The sequence below is a fragment of the Pseudorasbora parva genome, chromosome 1 (genome assembly GCF_024679245.1).
Source record: "Pseudorasbora parva isolate DD20220531a chromosome 1, ASM2467924v1, whole genome shotgun sequence".
Classification (NCBI taxonomy): domain Eukaryota; kingdom Metazoa; phylum Chordata; class Actinopteri; order Cypriniformes; family Gobionidae; genus Pseudorasbora; species Pseudorasbora parva.
The window spans coordinates 7,158,059-7,176,279 of NC_090172.1; the positions used below are offsets into that span (position 1 = coordinate 7,158,059).

Genomic DNA, 18,221 nt, shown 5'->3' on the forward strand with positions numbered 1-18,221 from the left:
TATATTTTTTTTTGTTCAGCAGAAGAAAGAAACTCATACAGGTTTGGAACAACTTGAGGGTGAGTAAATGATGACAGAATTTTCCTTTTTGAGTGAACTATTCCTTTAATACATTTGATGTAGTATTTATAGAGCTAGATGTCTTTAGGTAGGTCTATTTCATTTGTCTTTGTTTTATTGTAGTTTGTTTTCTTTGCTCTTTCTTTATCGCTGTGTATTTGTCTTTAGTAAGGTTGAGAGTTCTTTTAGGTTAGTATTTTTAAATATCGAAAATGGCGATAAGAATTATGACATTTCAGTGGTATCCAATTTTGATATCATAACTTTATCGAATACCAAAATAGATGCAAATAACTATATTGTGACATACATCGTTATTGTGAAATAAAATAACTCTTATTATGATATAAGATTTTGGTCATGTTGCCCACACCTACCTGAAACTTTGATATATTATAGTCATTTAAATAATGCCTACCAGTCAACTAGAAAAATCTTTGGTCTAGAGCAGCCTTACAAATAAGACAAAAATGCAAGCTGGATGACTTTCTATTCAATTCAGTGATCGCAAAATTATGAAGACCTGAAGGGACCAGAGGACAGCCAGAGAGGCACAGTAAAAATCCTATGGGGGCCATACTAACACACACATAGGCGAAAAAATGTATTAAAATGCAGTTATTTCAAAGATCTGACTTGATTTATCTACTTCATTTAATTTAATTTGTCAGGTTGATATAGTCAGATGAAATTTTTTTTTGTCATGAAGCCAGTTCCACAGCATTTACTGTTTCTCGTGATTATATTTCCTGTGTACATACATTTATACCTCTTCCTGACCGCATTGATCTGTTTCATAATCCATCCTTTATAAAGTGGAAAGATGATGTCAGTTTGTTTTTACTGACAGTATTCCACAGGATTTAACAGTTGTAACCCAGTATGAGTGTATTCCTGATACAGTGGTATTTATAGATGTCCTGGTGCATGATAAAACACTCACACATGTAATTGGAAACCTTTTGTTCTTGAATGCCTTCCAGTACTAATTCAATGTTTATTAAAGCCTGTGGGTATAATAGAAGATCTTGCAAATATTAAAGTAATCTCTGTTTACTTCCCCCTTTAGTGCAGATACTTCTCCTATTGTTATGAGATATGTAGCCTCTCCCTTTAGCTAATGGAATTTTCCAGTTGGTGTGTGGAACAGATGTAATGGGAGCACATACTTCCTGAGGTTGTTGAGGACCATGATGTTGGCATACATGTGGAAGAGGTAGTAGCTGTAGGGTGGGTTGTCATCTGTTGTCCATTGCTCAGGCTTGGGGCTCTTATAAGAGAACATGTGATCGCTATGCTTGGATTCATCATCCACACTGTCAAAGCCAGTCACCTGAGAAAGAAGGGACATCCAATGAGGAATGTGTGATAGTCATGCCAAATTATTTATTTGAAGTGCACCCAAAGTTCTAACAATGTAGTAGCTATGATCATGATATAATCAAAACTACTTTTTATATAAAATATGTACACTATATGGACAGACACCAGCTTCCACTCATCTGAGAAGGTTTCCACTAGATGTTGGAACATGGATGCAGGGATTTGCTCCCATTCAGACACAAGAGCATTAGTGAGTTCAGGCATTGGTCAGAGGTCAGATGTTGGCTGATGGGGCCTGACTCGTGGTTGTCATTTTAATTAATCCTTGAAAATATGTTGAGTGGGGTTCAGATCTGGGCTTTGTGCAGACCAGTCACATTTTTCATGTTGAAGCAACACTTTTTGAAATGCTGAAAGCACACAGTTCTCTAAAACATTATTGTATGCTATAGATTTGCATTCACTGGAAGTACTGTATTATTCAAAACAGTTCATTAGAACCCCTACCTTTAGCCATGTGATATTTCAAACAGTTAAATAAATTTTACATGATTAAAAATAATCTATTATGAACCTTAAACTTACATATTTTAGAAATACATGGAGCTCTTTGTGCTTCTGAGGATTCACTGTAGCCTCGAACAGGGGAAGGAAAATGTTCTCAAGCATCTTGGCAAAATTAGGAATCAACTTGCGTGACTTGAAAATGTCACTGGAAGAAATAAGCATTACAACAGAATTATAAAACAAGATTTAAACTTTCTGGAAAACAAAGCACTGAACATATTTAGAATTAATGAAGCTACTTACTATATTCTGGGCACTTGAATGATCCAGCGCATATTTGGAGAGTACACTTTGTGCTGAATAAACCAATGGGAGAGACTTTCCCACTCCTCAGGGGAACGACCATAGATGGACAGTCGTGGTTCGGCATGCTGATACTTGCTCTCCTCCAAATCATGTGCTACTTCCTAAAAGAGACAAAAAGACACTGAAGACTTATAAATGAGAAATATATGGGTACAACTAAATTAAGTTATAAAATAAAAGAAATAAAAGACATCTAAAACAAAAGATGTAGTGTAATTCACATTTAGAAAATATAAGCATTTAAAACTTAGCCTGTCACTTCCAGCAATAAGGATCAGGGACTTTGATGCCAGCACTTTGTACTTCCGCTTCTCATTAAATTTTCTGTCCAATCAAATGCTCTCTAGAATCTGAAACCCACCCCCTACATTATGAATAGACGCTAGAGCAGCAGCTAAAATTGTCCACTTGTTCACTATTTTCCACATGGTGTTAGGCAAGCTTTCGACATGCTTTCCATTCATGCGACCCACCGCAGTGTACGGTCCAGAGACATGATAGCACAGAGCGGATCATATGCACGAGTCAGTGCAGAACCCAAAATCTATCAGACCCATTTAAACTCTGAAGAGAATGTTTTATTTTAAAGTGATATGGAGGAGATTAGGAGGAGATTAGGAGGAGAACCGGTTAGAGATTAGGAGGAAACTGGGGCTTTACCAGGTTACCAAATCATTTTGTAAACTAAATGCTACTGGCCATTTCAAAAAAGATAAGGAGCTGTTCGGTCTTTTCCGGCCATTCGTCCTGGTTTACTGGAAACATCAACACAATGAATAATGCGCGTTTCAAGGCACTTCAGTGGGCCTTTAGGTTAAAAATTTTGAGCATCACAATGTTGACTGACTTACTGACTTGTCAACTGACTTATATTGATAGAACATTTAATGAAATGAATGTTAAACAATAATATGCCTTAATATTTGTAATAGATTGTCCCTCCCAACCAAATCTACAGCCTTAGTATTATTGTGACAAAATGACTATACCTTGACCAAGCGGGCAAAATACTCTCCGTTGATGTAATTATCAGTCTTCAAGTAGATTTCCCTTAGCTCACTTGCTCCTACTGGATTGTACTTGGAGTTGAATTTGTCAAAGCGATGGAAGGTCTGTCTGCCCTGTGAATACACGAAACATGATGCATACTGTACAAGCCACTAGCATATTCTTGGGCTATAAACACATAGATAAAACGTTACTTACGGCATGAACATCTAGGGAGTCTACAGTAAGATCATAAGGGTCCATGTTCAGGTTGTTAAACACTTGTTTGAGAGTTAGTTTAAGCCCTCCCTTCTCCAGGACAACTCTCTCTGCATCAGTTTTATTGGTGGTTTGGATGAAATCAAGCAGATGTTTCTGGCTCATACAGGCTGCTGCATGAATATGCGTGTCTACCTGTAAGTGAGCATGTGTGTAGTTAGACCACATGGGATATCACATTTATTTCACATTAATGAGTGTTTCAACGTATACCTTTCTGACATTGTAGAAATCTCTATGAGGAACACCCTTGAGTTCTTTCAGTTCTGCCATTTCATTGAGCATTTCATGAAGGTAAAACTTTGACCCAAGGAAGCTTAATCGTCTATGGCAGTAGGTCTTACTGTTTAAAGAAGAAATATGTTTCAGTTTATTGGATTTGCAAATACAGAACTAATTACCACTGTGGTAATATTGGTAAGAGACTCACGTAGGCCCATCAATGATCATGGCTAGCACATGACTCATGTCAATGGCAAATGTTTCTAGGTCTGGATAAGGCAAACAGCGTGGTTTGTTCATGCTTAGAGCTTCACTGTTTTCATATACATAAATAATGCCATCCTTCATCTGCATCTGATAATTGAGGTTCTCTGGAATATTCTCCATGCTGTAAGGGTCCTCACCCTCACCAGGGCAGGGACAGATATCTGTAGAGAGCAGAAGGGTTCAGCCAAAAAAACAACAACAACAACAACAAAAAACGGGCAGGCAACACAGCTGGTGAAGCTGGTTGACCAAGAAAGTCTTGCTGGTTACGTTAGAAAGAAGACATCAGTAGACCAATACAGTATCCCTACAAAAATATGTTTTCTCCTTCAGAATCGTTTCCTATTCTAGAACATATTTTTCTTAGTTGTTCTTAGTTACTACACATAACTCATGTCAACTCTTATGTGTCTTCTATAATTAGTTAAATGCTGATGTCTTGGGAAGGGACTTTTTTAGGGACTAAAATTTGTAAACAGAAATTCCATGAAAATGTTTACAGAGCCATAAATAAACCTAGAATGAGAAAATGGCCTCCATGTCATGTGGTTATGAACCCTGAGCAAAAGCAGACGTACCTGGAAGGGTTTCATCTTCTTCTGTCCACCTTTCATTTGCTGCTATACGTAGGAACTGTGTAGTGGTCCGTGGGAACCGGTGATATGCCAGTTTTGAGTATTTTTCTCGAATAAAGAGCGCTTTTAGCAGACTTTTAGCTGCTTGCTCATAATCCTCAACTGTAATCTGCAAGTGTGCAGTGATTGTAAAACAAAACATGATTGTTAAATATTATCAGCTGTTTAAAGGGCCTTTAGTTGAACTTCCAACAGATTATGACTGAAAGTACAGAAAAGTGGTTGATTGTCCATTCTAATAATACACACCCCAGCACAGTAGTCTCCGCTAATGATGACTCTTTGAAACTCCGGGAAATGTTGTGAGATGGAGGAGCAGGTAGAGGAAGGAGAAATGAGGGGGGTCACCACACCCCGGACACTCTCCGTACTTAATGGGATTTGCAGTGACATAGATTGAGATCGAATAATTTTAAAACTCTTCTTCCTACAGAGGATTAAAGTGAAAGGGGGATACAATTTTTATTATTAATTTACTAAGCACATGTATCATGATTTACCCAGCTGGAAAATCCAATGAAATCCAGCTTCTGATGGTAGCTGGTCTGACATGTTTTTAAGATGGTCATTACATGGGGTTTCTAATCTTAGAGGGCCACTGTCCTGCAGAGTTTAGCTCTCGACCCTAGTTAAACAGCTAATAAAAGGCATTCAGTATCACTAGAAATGTCCACTCAGGTATTATGTGGCGGGTTGAAGCAACATTCTGCAGGACATTAGCCCTTCAGGAGCAGGATTGGACACCCTGGGTCTATATGATTGACCAGACCAGTTGATGGACCTGGTTTCAACCATGTAGACCATATTGGTCACACTGGTAAACAACCATGTTTGGCCAGAAGTAGGGCTGCGCAACATATCGAAAAGATCAAAATATCGTAAATGTATATATCGCAATATGCATATCGCATCGGCACCCAATATCTGAAAGATTTTTTATAGGCTACTTCAGCATTGTGAAAAGTGTACTTAAGTTCGACGCATATAGCAGAGAATAGACTGGGTACACGACTGTTACCTATGTGACTATCTTGATGGTAAAAAGAGTTATTAAAACGCAACAACTTGCAAAAAACAACTCCTTGCAGTCTCGCGCTGTCTGCGCACAAGCCGCCTCCCAGAAAGAGTGTGATCCCTTCAGTTCAGTTGTGTCTACATTACATTGTTTGTTTGTTTACCTTGATGTTAAAATTATATCTGTTGTATAAATAAAACACTGTTTTATCACTTTCAGAAGTTGTAACGATACTTTCTTTACCCAGAAAGAATATGAAACACCTAAATGGTATCAGTCAGTTTTTAAATAATTTTTTTAATGTAATTTAAAGAGATTTTACACACTAATTGCAATATCTTATTGCATATCGAATATCACATTACTTAACAAGGAATTGCATATCACATTTTTCTTCAATATCGCACAGCCCTAGCCAGAAGCAAACCAGCTACCATGTTCCAAAGACCAGCTTGTCCCCCATTGACTGGTTTGGTCTGGTGTTTCAAACAGGATAAAGCAACTGCTAGCAAATAAAATGATGCTGACCGTTTGGCACTTTCTTCTGACTGTTGCTCAGCCAGTTCTCTGAGTAGCTCCCTCTGTTTGGCTTCCTGCAGGCCAATGGGACAGTCCTCAGGGACAGTGTACATGGAAAGGGCATCTTTTGTGTCCTCTTCCTTTATTGCTGAGGCATACACCTTCTCTGCCAGCAGACGAACTTCCTCATCCACATCACTGAGAGCAATCTTCGGAAATTGCCGTGGCATATCTGTAAAGAGGCACATGTAAAACACACCTCAGTAACATTGAGAGGACCTATTGTGCTCCTTTTTACAAGATGTAATATAAATATAAGGTGGTCCCAGATTGTGTCTGTGAAGTTTCAGCTGAAAATACCCCACATATCGTTTATTATACCATGTTGTAAATACCAATTTTTGAGTGGAAGGAAAAACATGCTTTCCAGAAGAGGGCGGAGCCTGTACATTTCATGCCTCAGAAACTTTGTCAAAAACTAAAACATCTGTTTGGTTTTGATTATCATCTCTACCGCTGTCACACTCACGTGACATTACAGTTCTTCATCGTCATATTATCTGCATGCCTTTTTAAAGCCATATCAGTCTAAACTTCTGATAAATGGTTTTCTGAGTGCACACATCCAAAGCACACGCACAGAAAGCTGCATGTCAGACGTCCCGTCCCATGAGTATTAAATTAAGTTCTCTTTCACGTCTTATTGCGCTTACGCTGTCAAATACACACAAGGTTATGTCAAAAACACACAAAGTTCACATAAACACAGTCGGTTATGTCTGTGAACATAGACAGCAAATAAAGAAATTGCAGGTGTATATTAGATCTGTTTATTAAAGTGACAGAAGCGTATTATAATATGAACCAAACAACTTACTTGAATACTGCAGTTAAATTCTCTGGCGAGGAGATAAACATGGCAGACTGTGTACAGCTCACCGAGGGGAGGAGCTAAGCTAATATTGCAGTTTCCGACGCCAGTAGTGGGCGGGGCCTGTGTAATGTGACGTCACATTGGAGTACATTCCTGAACGGCTCATTTTGAGAAACTTTCAGATTTATCGGGAAAAAAACTGATTGGAAGGATTTTTACAACAATGGGGTGATTGTATACACACACTGCGGACACATAAATATGTTTAAAAACAATATAAAAGTGAATTTTGCATAACAGGCCCCTTTTAAGCTGCTGAGTTTATGAAGTAGTTTCTCAAGGCCTATGTTCGCCAATCCCATAAGTGTGCCCAATATTTAAGTCATGTTGAAACCAAACAAGTGTTTAGTCTCCAAAAGTACTGTACTAGCCCTCAGTTGTTGTTTCCGCGAAAACAACAGTGTTACTTTCATGTATGTTTCATGGCTCCTGTCAACACGCTTGCTGTAAATAGTCCCCGAGATGCCATATGCATTCCCAGGCCATTGATTCAGGCCAGCAAAGACAGTCACTAGGCCAGTGCACAGCTGCAGACACACTGCCCTATAAAATAGCTATGCTTGTGTAAGGACAGATCAAGTGTCTGAGCCCTGGGTACAACTATTTCCTGAACATGGTCCACGGTGGCCACATCAAATGCTATTCTGGGATAAACCTAAATCCCTTTGTCAAGGTTTCCATTCTTTTTGGTTGTTCAAAGAAACTACCAAACTAAGTAGAATTTGTGCCCGTCACATACTGACTGTTGCACCAGCTGTGTAACCATAGGTACCACAGACATCAGAGAACAAGCCAGAGGATATCCGACATGAAATTGGAGCATATTCTATCTAGCTCTATTGACGGAGAAATAAAACCATACATTTTTAAATCACAATCCCTACAACGATCACAAGCGTCAATATCTCCAAAACACAAGCCTAGTTTGCAATACAGATATGCAGTAAAAAAAAAAAAAAATACAAAATGACAGCATTTCCATTAACTGACGTTATGAGACTAAAACAACAAGGATGTTGTTCTACCCTGCCTCTGTACCTATAAGACTTGTCATAAAATAGTCTGGTTCTGGTACACTACTTCTGTCTGTGGAGACCTGACATGCACAGCTGTGCGACTGCTGCTATTCTTACCTTCAAACCCCGTCAGCGCCATCTCGGCTTCGGCTGTTCTTAGGATGCACTTCGACTTGGTATATGTTTTGTGTGCATGTATGGTGTGGTGTGGGACATGCCCAGTCGCACTCTGGGAAACTGCAGTCTCTGACTACCGTTTTGTTTTCTTGAGTATCTCTCTCTCCCTCTCTCTATTTTAAGAGGTAGAAAGCCTCACGTCCACAGAGCTACTAATCCTTTGAATATGTCACCACCGCCTGTCAACAAAAAGCGACCCTCGATCCTACATATAACCGCTCACAAACAAGATCTTACTCAATCCTCCCAACCCATCTCATGCGTACATACAAACCTGGCTTTTTAGGGGGTAGTGAGGGATTTACTTGTTCACAACCCCTAAAATCCAGCCCTACAAATCCCAGAGTTGATCTCCGAAACCCAACGGTCCACGTGAACGGGGTCTGTGGCCAAAAGAGCATCTGCTTTGATAGCTTCAGCCATCCCTCACCCCCCGAGAACAGCGTTTAATCCCAGCTCTGACCTTGCTTTAGGCATGTATCATTTCAGACCCAGATAAACAGTCCTGCTGGCTATTAGCATGAGACATCATGTCACTAAAAGTCCAGAGGTAATCACCCCCGAAACTGATACCTCTTAGTTACTTCAGAGCTTAAACTGGGTGTTGACAGAAAGAGTGCTGTTTATGTTGTCCCAGAGCATGAGAGCATGCCCAGCCTCTATTTGTATCACATCCACTTGAAACCACAGAATAAACAAACCATTCTCAGGCACACTGATCATTTGAAGTGCACAGGAAGATCCACTTTCACATACTTGTATACCCTGGTATGAAAAGCAGAATGTAAAAAAATCATTGTGAGGGGACAAAGGGGAATTATGTTTACCTGATCCAACAGTTGTCCTTTATGTTCCTGTAAACGCTGCTTTTATCTCATACCTTATCCAGCTGGAGCTCCAACAGCAAAACCTACCCAGCTCTCTCTGTCAGACCAAGTGCGCCTGTCAGCCTGACCTGAAACTTGGAGACAGGTCACGTGGACGCGACAACAATCCTGGTGATGTGTTGGGTATTATTACAGGCTGCATGGACAGGGCTGGGGGAGGAACTGGAAGTGGATTTGTCAGGGTGGAATTAAGGTACAGCCCGAATATCTCCCCATCTCATTCTCTCTTTCACATATCGATCAGGGAGAGTTGTGGCTCATGTGACTAAGGGATTTGAGGGTCTGCGTGGTGCAAAGCTTTATCAGAGATTAATGTAGTACAGGCAGGTTCTAATGGCTTCAGATCATGTTGATGAGTATATAAGCTAAACCGTAGCCAGGATCTGTAGTGTAAGCTGTGCAAGTGTCTGTGAATGCCTTGCTACACCAAAGGCTGTAAATACTTTGTGTGCAACCACTGTGTTTTCTTGAACCTGAGGGTCTGTTTAAAGGCTCAGAGGTGCTTTGTCATCAAGATACCCTGTGTACAATGTAATTACACACAATGTATTAGGGATGTGCAATTAATTGCAATTTGCGTTTGATAAAGCAACACACCTCAAACATCTTTCCAAACATCACAAGCATTTATGAAACTCTTGTTCAACAAAAGACAACATTTAATAACATGTTTTTACTCAGTTCAACACTCAGCTGAGTGTTTAAAAAAAAACCTTCCTTGAGATGATCTGGTTCACTTGCCCTCCGCGGCACCTAATATGCCCCTACTGTTGTTTTTATTTTCATAGTAATAAAATAATTTAGTTCAGTTAGAGAACACACACTATAATTAAAAACTGAATGTGTCTGTTCAATATAATGTGAGTGTGCCGGCACAAATGCAGCAGGGGTCAGATTACATTCATTACGAGCAAAGAGCTGAGATGAGCTGAGATCGCAGCATACATTCACAACGCGTGTTCAGTCTGGCACGTTTTCATTTCATACCTTTGGAACAGGGATGGAAATAAGCACCCGCCACCAGCCAAATGCGGGTGATTTTGAGTTGTAGCGGGTAAACTTGCTTCACCTACAGGTGACCGTCGCGGATAAATAAAAATAGCATACTGTTTCACCTCTTTGTAAACTTTGTTCACTGCATACGAGTGCTGCTGTATGTTCGAATATGACCAGTCAATTTCGCCGTCATCACCCGCATGATGAAGTGCCAGAAGATGCCAATGAGAACTTGCGTGCACTGTGAGAAAATCTGTAAATATTGAGTTCTCTTTCAAGTCTTAAACGGAAAGTCTCAAAGCGCTTATACGGACAAACTCACACAAGAGGTATGTCAACATGTCCTTCGTGATAAGTATCCTAGTAGACATAGTTTGTATATACCTTAAAGGGTTACTTTAGCGATTAGCATATGGCTTTGTATCAGTAGAAACCCTGGAGTATATTCGAATGATTGTGCGTCCCCCCCCTCATATCCCCCTGAGACGAGAGATTTATGCATTTTATTTCTGGAAAAATTTCTCCCGTGACGCAAATTGATGATATTTGCGTCATCTTTGGAATGTTTGGCCAAAGGCTAAAGACTACAGCCAGCAGAGGGAGCTATTTCCACATTTTTTCAACCCGGACATGGGAGATCACTCACAGCACAGCTCACAGCTGCAGGCATTAATTTAAATGGATGCCAAGCAATGTAAGTGTTTTAACTTCTCAAATTAATTTCTTTGAAAGTTAAGCTTCTAAAGGCATGAATTGAAAGCGCACCAGACTGAACTCCCGTTGTGAATGTATGCCGCGAATGTGGTCGCGATTTCCTCAGCTCTCATCACGAGAGCTCATAAGTTCATTTATGATGTTAAATGTAATCTGACTCCTAATCTGAGTGAGTGCTGTGAGACCCACGCGGCGACTCGACCATTATATTGAACAGACACATTCAGTTTTTAATTGTAGTGTCTGTTTAATTACAGTGACTGTAACTCAGTCACTGTAATCCAGTAATGGTGGCTTTGGGAATGGCCTCACAGGGCAGCGACGCATTCAGGGAATTGTCTAGAAGTCACCAAATTCAAATTCAAATTCAAATTCAAATTCAAAAAAAAAAAAAAAAAAAAAAAATCACATTTCTGCTATTAATGACCCAGTTTAAATACAGATTCATCTTTCCAGCGCTGAAGTACTCCTTTAAGTGAACTTTATACAGTCGAGAAAGACGACGCATATCCCTGCAGTCTTAAAGGGGCAGTAGCCTTTAATGCTCTGTTCAATGTCAAACAAAAGATATGGATATCACTCACTCCTTTTGATTGAATAGCTTTTGTAAATTTAATAAGGATTAATCTTTAATTCAAACAGTTAAATATGCAGTTGTTTTACATTTGATTACTGTACATTATTATTTAATGTACACATGAGTGAGGTCAAGTTAAACATTTTAGTTAGAATTTTATTTTATACTGTGCATTGTTGCAATGTGCTAAATATATTGCATACTTTGTAATTGACTATTTGAAACTTTAATATTAATTTATGCAATTGCAATGCCTTGATATTAAGTAAAGTTACAGTCATATCTATAAATGTAATGGTACTAATAATTGGCATAATTTCTTTCAGTGTTTTGGTTTTCGGCCAAGAATTTTGATTTCGGTGCATTTCTACTGACAATGTTCTGCTCGGTATGTCATCAACATGCTTCAGAAGATGAAAAAACTAATAGTTTCATTGTTGGGACTAAAAACCTAAAACTGGAAGCCATAAAAGACCATGAATCATCCAAATGCCACATCCAGGTAAAAAAAAAAGAGCGCAGAGCCCTACTCATTTAATTAAATGTCTATCAGTTGATGGTTTGTGTGTGTATAAGAGAGAAAGAGAAAATGTCAGTATTTCAATGAGACTTGAGATTAAATAAACTACTTAAATATTGTAGAGCTTGTAGTTTTAAATTTCACATGCAGTTGCACATTGTCGGTTAAAAACAAGAAAGTGGCTGGTAAATTTTGAAATCAAAATAGTCTACTGATACAAAGCTTAATGCTAATCGCTGAAGTAACCCTTTGAGATTGAACATTGGTCTGGGGAGTCTGCTGTGTATTTTCTACTGTACAAGAGGCGTGATAAACGGGCAACGACCCATCACTTCTCTATTCGTCACGTTAAACCCGTCAATAATGTGCCAGGTGGATAAGCCAGTCTGTGATTGGTTCCTGCAAAAGTGTAATAGAAGCAGTAGAAGCAGTAGAAAAGCAGTAGCAGTAGAATGTACAGGTTTTCAGCCTGAGTTGCCAGGCTAAAAATTGTAAAAACTTTATAATGGCAGTCCAAAATTTGAAATCCAAAAAAGTGCATCCATCCATTATAAAGGAAATGTGGCTCCAGGGGTTAATAACGGCCTTCTGAAGCGAAATGATGGGTTTTTGTAAGAAAATTATCCATATTGAGTTACACTTTATAAAGTAAAATATATAGCTTCCGGTGGACCACTTTCAATATTCAACTTAAGGAAAGAACGTAAATGGACTGTTTTAAACTGTGTGAGGCATTAGATTTTGCGTAAGTTGTACATGGAAGGCGGTCCGCCGGAAGCTAGATATTTTACTTCATGAAAGTTTTAAACAAGGATATTGCATGGATATGGCAGTGGTTCTCAAACCTGTCCTGGGGACCCCTCACCACTGCACATTTTGTATGTCTCCCTCATTAGACACACCTAATTCCAGTCTTAAGCCTAGTTCACACTGCCCGATTTTTGCCCCGATTTTGAGTCACCGACAGGTTTTGTGAAATCGCCGACAAATGCCCGAGATCACAGGCAAATCGGTGCTCGTGCACGCGAGTGACAATCACGCAGTATGAATGATCAAAGACGCGATCAGAGAGAATCGCCGACAAGTCGCCGACGCCGGTGAGATATTTGGCATGCCAAATATCTGGACCTGTCGGCGATTCAAACTCCTGCTGTGTGAACAGCGTTCTGACTGAAAATTACACCGACAGCCAATGAGAGAGTGAGATACAGGGCAGCAGGAGGTTCAGGGAGGAGTTATAGAGCAGAATTTCAGTATTTTAATAGATATATTTACAATTCTATCAAACAGAAACAAAGCCCAAACATTTGCACGTCCAGCCACAGCACATTACAAAATTATTTATTTACCTCAAACTGTCTTTGCAGAACAAAATCCTGGCTCCCTCTGTCTCTCCAACGATTTCTTCCGCCACAATCTTTTTTCTTTTTCTCCACAAATCAGCACACATACAATTTGAAGCAAACTTTGTGCAGTTTATCATTTTTAATAACAATTCCAAGTCTCGCGCGAGAACTCCGGTCTGACGCACGTGTGATCTCGCGTTGTTTACTTGTCACGTCGCATGTGTGTTTGGGCAACGTAGTTTGCGCACCGGAGAGAGAGAGAGTTGTCGGCGATTCTTCCTCTTGTTCAGTCATGCAGTGTGAACTCCTCTGTCGTCAAACCATCGTGCAGTGTGAACACAGCAGTGACTGAATGATACCCCAGATAGTCATGCAGTGTGAATAGAGCAGTGACCCGACGAGTTTGAAAATCGTGCAGTCTGAACTCGGCTTTACAGTCTCTACTAATGAGCTGATCAGTTGAATCAGGTGGGTTAGATGAGGGAGCCATGCAAAATGTGCACTGATGGGGGGTCCCCAGGACAGGTTTGGGAACCACTGAATTATGGGAACTATCCCTTTAATAATCGCAGCCTTTGCTAAATCGCGTGTGTATACCGCATACTTCACATGATGTGTCCTCTGGAAGATGCGGCCTTCGAAATTTAACGAAATGAGGCACAGCTAATGTATCAGATTGTACAGTTGTCTTTGCATATAAAGCGGAGATAGAAAACATTGGAAAAACTTAAACATAGAATAAAAATGACATTTACTTTTATTTTAAATATTCTATCATCTTTATTTTCTCTACTTTTCCAAAAGAATATTCCTTCCCCATCTTTTGTGCTACTCTTGAAATTCTGATAATGTTGCCTCTCTATGAAAAATAGCTTGTTGTCCTCATCTTGTAAGTCGCTTTAAAAAAACAGCAAATGTAGATACATACATCTGTGAATATACCTGCTATATGTAATTGTATATAAAATGCTGAAGTGCTATTGCTTGATAAAGCTGTTATGTATGCTAATAAGCAACTAGTTAGTAGTGAGCTTGTAAGACTAATGTGAGAACATTGTGTGATTTATGCTTCAGTGCACATCACTCGTTCCCTAAGGAAATGAGCATGACATAAAACACCCCAGACTGTGGCAAGGATGCAGACAGGAATAGCAGGACCCAAGTTTGTAACCCTCTTTATATTAAAAATGTCACGGCTGTAGTCTCGCTCTTTCACTGTATCATACCTAAATGTTTCTTCTAGCTTGTACTTTTAAAATTTGTATTGCAGCACATCTCATGTTACTGGCTCCTTAGGATGAATTATGCTGTCGCATTCCTTTGGAAGGCATTTGCTAAATTAACAAAATAATGTAAATGTTTTTGCAATGTCTCCCTCTTTTAGGGTCCAGGATAACATTCCTGGTTGCCCTCGTCTGGTTGGAATCAGAAACAATTCCTAATGAGAGCAGTTCAATGACAAAATAAAAAGTGCTGCAATAAAAGAAATGTCAAAAAAGAAATATTGATATTACAGTTTCATGCTTCATGATACTCATGATTCATTAAAGAGAGAGAGAGAGAGAGAGAGAGAGAGAGAGAGAGAGAGAGAGAGAGAGATAGAGATAGAGATAGAGATAGAGATAGAGATAGAGATAGAGATAGAGAGAGAGAGAGAGAGAGAGAGAGAGAAGACTTACCCTTTCCTATACATGGGCTGGAGAGCTGCTTCACAATGGGCGTCTGGAGTCTCCGCATCATTTCCTGTGTGCTCAGGCCTGAAGAGTGAAAGCACATAACAGCATGAGCAGGATGAATTGTAGCTATTTCATAGCGCTACTGCAACAGATTTGATGCCATGCTGAACAAGTGCATCTATTTGTAACCATTGATTCGAATTTTTGGTAAAGGGTAACAATAAACACTTTTGAAGAATAAACACATGATACAAATTTATGAATTAATGTGTTTTGCATCATGAGAAAGAGAAATAGGCATGTATTCATGATGTGATGAATGATAGTAATCTTATTGAAGCACTTACCTAGCCTCAGATCTTGCAGAACTCTGTGTCCTTTCTGCAGCTGCTCCGCAAATACAAACCCATGATGTTCTCACAGGAAAGAAATTAAAGGAAAAGAAGAAAAAAAGAGAAAGAAAACTTACTCAGTTCTGCCCCCCAGTGATGTATGAGATATGGCACATGAAATTCACTAGGCAAAGAGAGAACAAAGTAATTTAGCCATCTCGAATCTAGAGTTAAAACACAGGGATATACAATTCATTGTTCTTTTACTCATGTTTACCAATATGTAACTAGAACGTGTCAATATATTTAAAAGTAATGTGGTCATATTTTCTTTCTGTCGTAATGCATTAATGCCCCCTTGTGGAGATGTGTATGTTGTCCTTCACCAACAAGAAGTATTTGGACAATTACTTTACTCTTAAGGATACATGGATGTAATTGAATACCAAACCAAAGTGATTTTTTTTTTTTTTTTTTTTTTTTTTTTGTAGGGTGGCATGTTTTGGAGGTCTTGTGATTTATTTGTTTTTGTTGGTTTATTAGCAACATTTGTTTAATAAATAAATAAATAAATAAATACAAAAAAATAAATAATTAAAATTGGTTGACAGATGGATTATTTAAGATTTGATTTGGAATTAAATTAATTATGAAAAATGCTTTACAGGCTAAACCTGCACATTTTAATGTGTATTGTTATGCTAGTGAGTAAAGAAAAAAAATACTTTAAGTAAAAAAAAAATACTTTAAAAAATACTATACGTATAAATTAAATATTCCAATATAATGCTTTATTCCATTTATTGCTTTGGCTTTTTAGTCACAGTAGCCATATAAAAGCCAATTATTTCGTTATATATATATATATATATATATATATATATATATATATATATATATATATATATATATATATATATATATATATATATATATAGGCCTGCATACACACACACACACACACACACACACACACACACACACACACACACACACACACACACAAGTGGGTCTTTAAGTTAAAAAAAAAAAAACCTATATAGCTACTTTTTTATAATTTAGAAAGGAATATCTCCTGCAAGGGGATATAAATATTTGGACTATATTGTATATTATTATATAACTATGGACATCGCATCTCTCTCTCTCTCTCTCTCTCTCTCTCTCTCTCTCTCTCTCTCAACATTTAAGCGTAAACCACTTTAACAATAAGAGTTTCAGGAAAGCCGGACATACGCGAGTGACATTCGAGATGACATTCACGCGCTCAGTTTACAGCCACAGCTCAATCCTTCGTTATTTCTAAATGACGCTTTGTAATTATCAACGGAGGCTTGGCCTAGAAAGATATGAATGTAGTTCTTTCGCGTCGTGGCCACGGCCGGCGCCGCACTATCACAGTGGGTCTTTTTAGTTCTTTCTCTTAACGTTAATCATTTTACCTGGCGTTGCTTCTGCGTGACAGGATCTCCACCACATTTCCTCACGGCGCGTGTCCGCTGCGCACTCATTCGATGATGGGCGGGAAAAGGTAGAATGATAGAAGGGATCACGCACCAATTACAACAGAGAATCTCGAGTCGCACAAAACAACATTAGACACAGTTAAAGGGGAAGCTAACACAACAGTAGCAACAAAACAGGTGTGTATACGCAAATATGAATCCTTAGAAGTCGTTATAGGTAAAAAGCCCAGGGCAAAAGGTATGCATGGCATATAGTTGCATACCGATCAGGCATAACATTATGACAGGTGAAGTGAATAACTGATTATCTCTTCATCATGGCACCTGTTAGTGGGGATATATTAGGCAGCAAGTGAACATTTTGACCTCAAAGTTGATGTGTAAGAAGCAGGAAAAATGGGCAAGGATTGTGGGGTGTTCCCGGTCTGCAGTGGTCAGTATCTATCAAAAGTTGTCCAAGAAAGGAACAGTGGAGAACCGGCGACAGGGTCATGGGTGGCCAAGGCTCATTGATCCAAATGGGGAGGGAAGGATGGCCCGTGTGGTCCGATCAAGCATACGAGCTACTGAAGCTCAAAAATCGGATAAAAAGGTGTCAGAATACACAGTGCATCGCAGTTTGTTGTGTATGGGGATGCATAGCTGCAGACTAGTCAGGGGGCCCATGCTGACCCCTGTGTCCACCTCTAAAAGTGCCAACAGTGTGCAAGTGAGCATCAGACCTGGACCACAGAGCAAGAGAAAAGAAGGAAGAAAGAAGGTTGCTTGGTCTGATGAATCACATTTTCATTTTCTTGGCCAGGTGCATGAGTGTCCCTTACCTGGGGAACACATGGTACCAGGATGCACGCGGAGGAAGTATGATGCTTTGGGCAATGCTCTCCTTGGAAACCTTGGGTCCTGCCATCCATGTGGATGTTACTTTCTTTGACACGTACCTCCTACCTAAATATTGTTGCAGGCCATGCACACCCTTAAACATTATTCCCTCACGGTTGTGTCTCTTTCAGCATGATAATGCACCCTGTACACAACAAGTTTGAGGTGTTGACTTGCTGAATTCCCCAGATCTCAATCCATTCGAGCATCTGTGGGATGTGCTGAACAAACAAGTCCGATCCATGGAGGCCCCACCTCTCAACTTACAGGACTTAAAGGATCTGCTGATAACATCTTGGTGCCAGATACCACAGCTCAGGGTCAGGGCTGTTTTGGCAGCAAAGGGGGGAACAAAAAAAATATTTTGAACAACAATATTTGGTCAAATGGTCAAAAATCCATCCATCCATCCATCCATCCATCCATCCATCCACCAATCAGGAACTGTCCAACAACAACACCCGCAGGTGAAGTTACAGCAGGGGGCTTCTGATCCCTCCTCTGATCCCATTGATGGGGGT

The 18,221-nt window shown here is 39.4% G+C and overlaps 1 protein-coding gene across 4 annotated transcripts in view; it reads right to left on the reverse strand.

Annotated features, from left to right (window-relative positions):
* Nucleotides 1-17,049, reverse strand: part of ampd3a (adenosine monophosphate deaminase 3a) — a 29,488-nt gene extending 12,439 nt beyond the window's left edge. Inside the window, exons 1-14 of one of the 4 annotated variants that reach the window (XM_067414045.1) lie at nt 16,798-17,049; nt 15,493-15,539; nt 15,371-15,410; nt 15,027-15,104; nt 6,190-6,412; nt 4,896-5,073; nt 4,590-4,755; nt 3,953-4,172; nt 3,736-3,865; nt 3,463-3,657; nt 3,246-3,377; nt 2,194-2,357; nt 1,969-2,095; nt 1,230-1,393 (exon numbers count right to left, since the gene is read on the reverse strand). In XM_067414045.1, coding sequence (XP_067270146.1) covers nt 1,230-1,393; nt 1,969-2,095; nt 2,194-2,357; nt 3,246-3,377; nt 3,463-3,657; nt 3,736-3,865; nt 3,953-4,172; nt 4,590-4,755; nt 4,896-5,073; nt 6,190-6,412; nt 15,027-15,087 — 1,760 coding nt within the window. In that variant the 5' untranslated portion in view covers nt 15,088-15,104; nt 15,371-15,410; nt 15,493-15,539; nt 16,798-17,049. Of the gene's footprint in view, nt 1-1,229; nt 1,394-1,968; nt 2,096-2,193; nt 2,358-3,245; nt 3,378-3,462; nt 3,658-3,735; nt 3,866-3,952; nt 4,173-4,589; nt 4,756-4,895; nt 5,074-6,189; nt 6,413-8,581; nt 8,860-9,134; nt 9,308-15,026; nt 15,105-15,370; nt 15,411-15,492; nt 15,540-16,797 lie in introns of those variants that run through there. The other 3 variants (XM_067414129.1, XM_067414215.1, XM_067413953.1) reach the window with 3 other exon arrangements.
* Between the last annotated feature and the right edge of the window lie 1,172 nt (nt 17,050-18,221).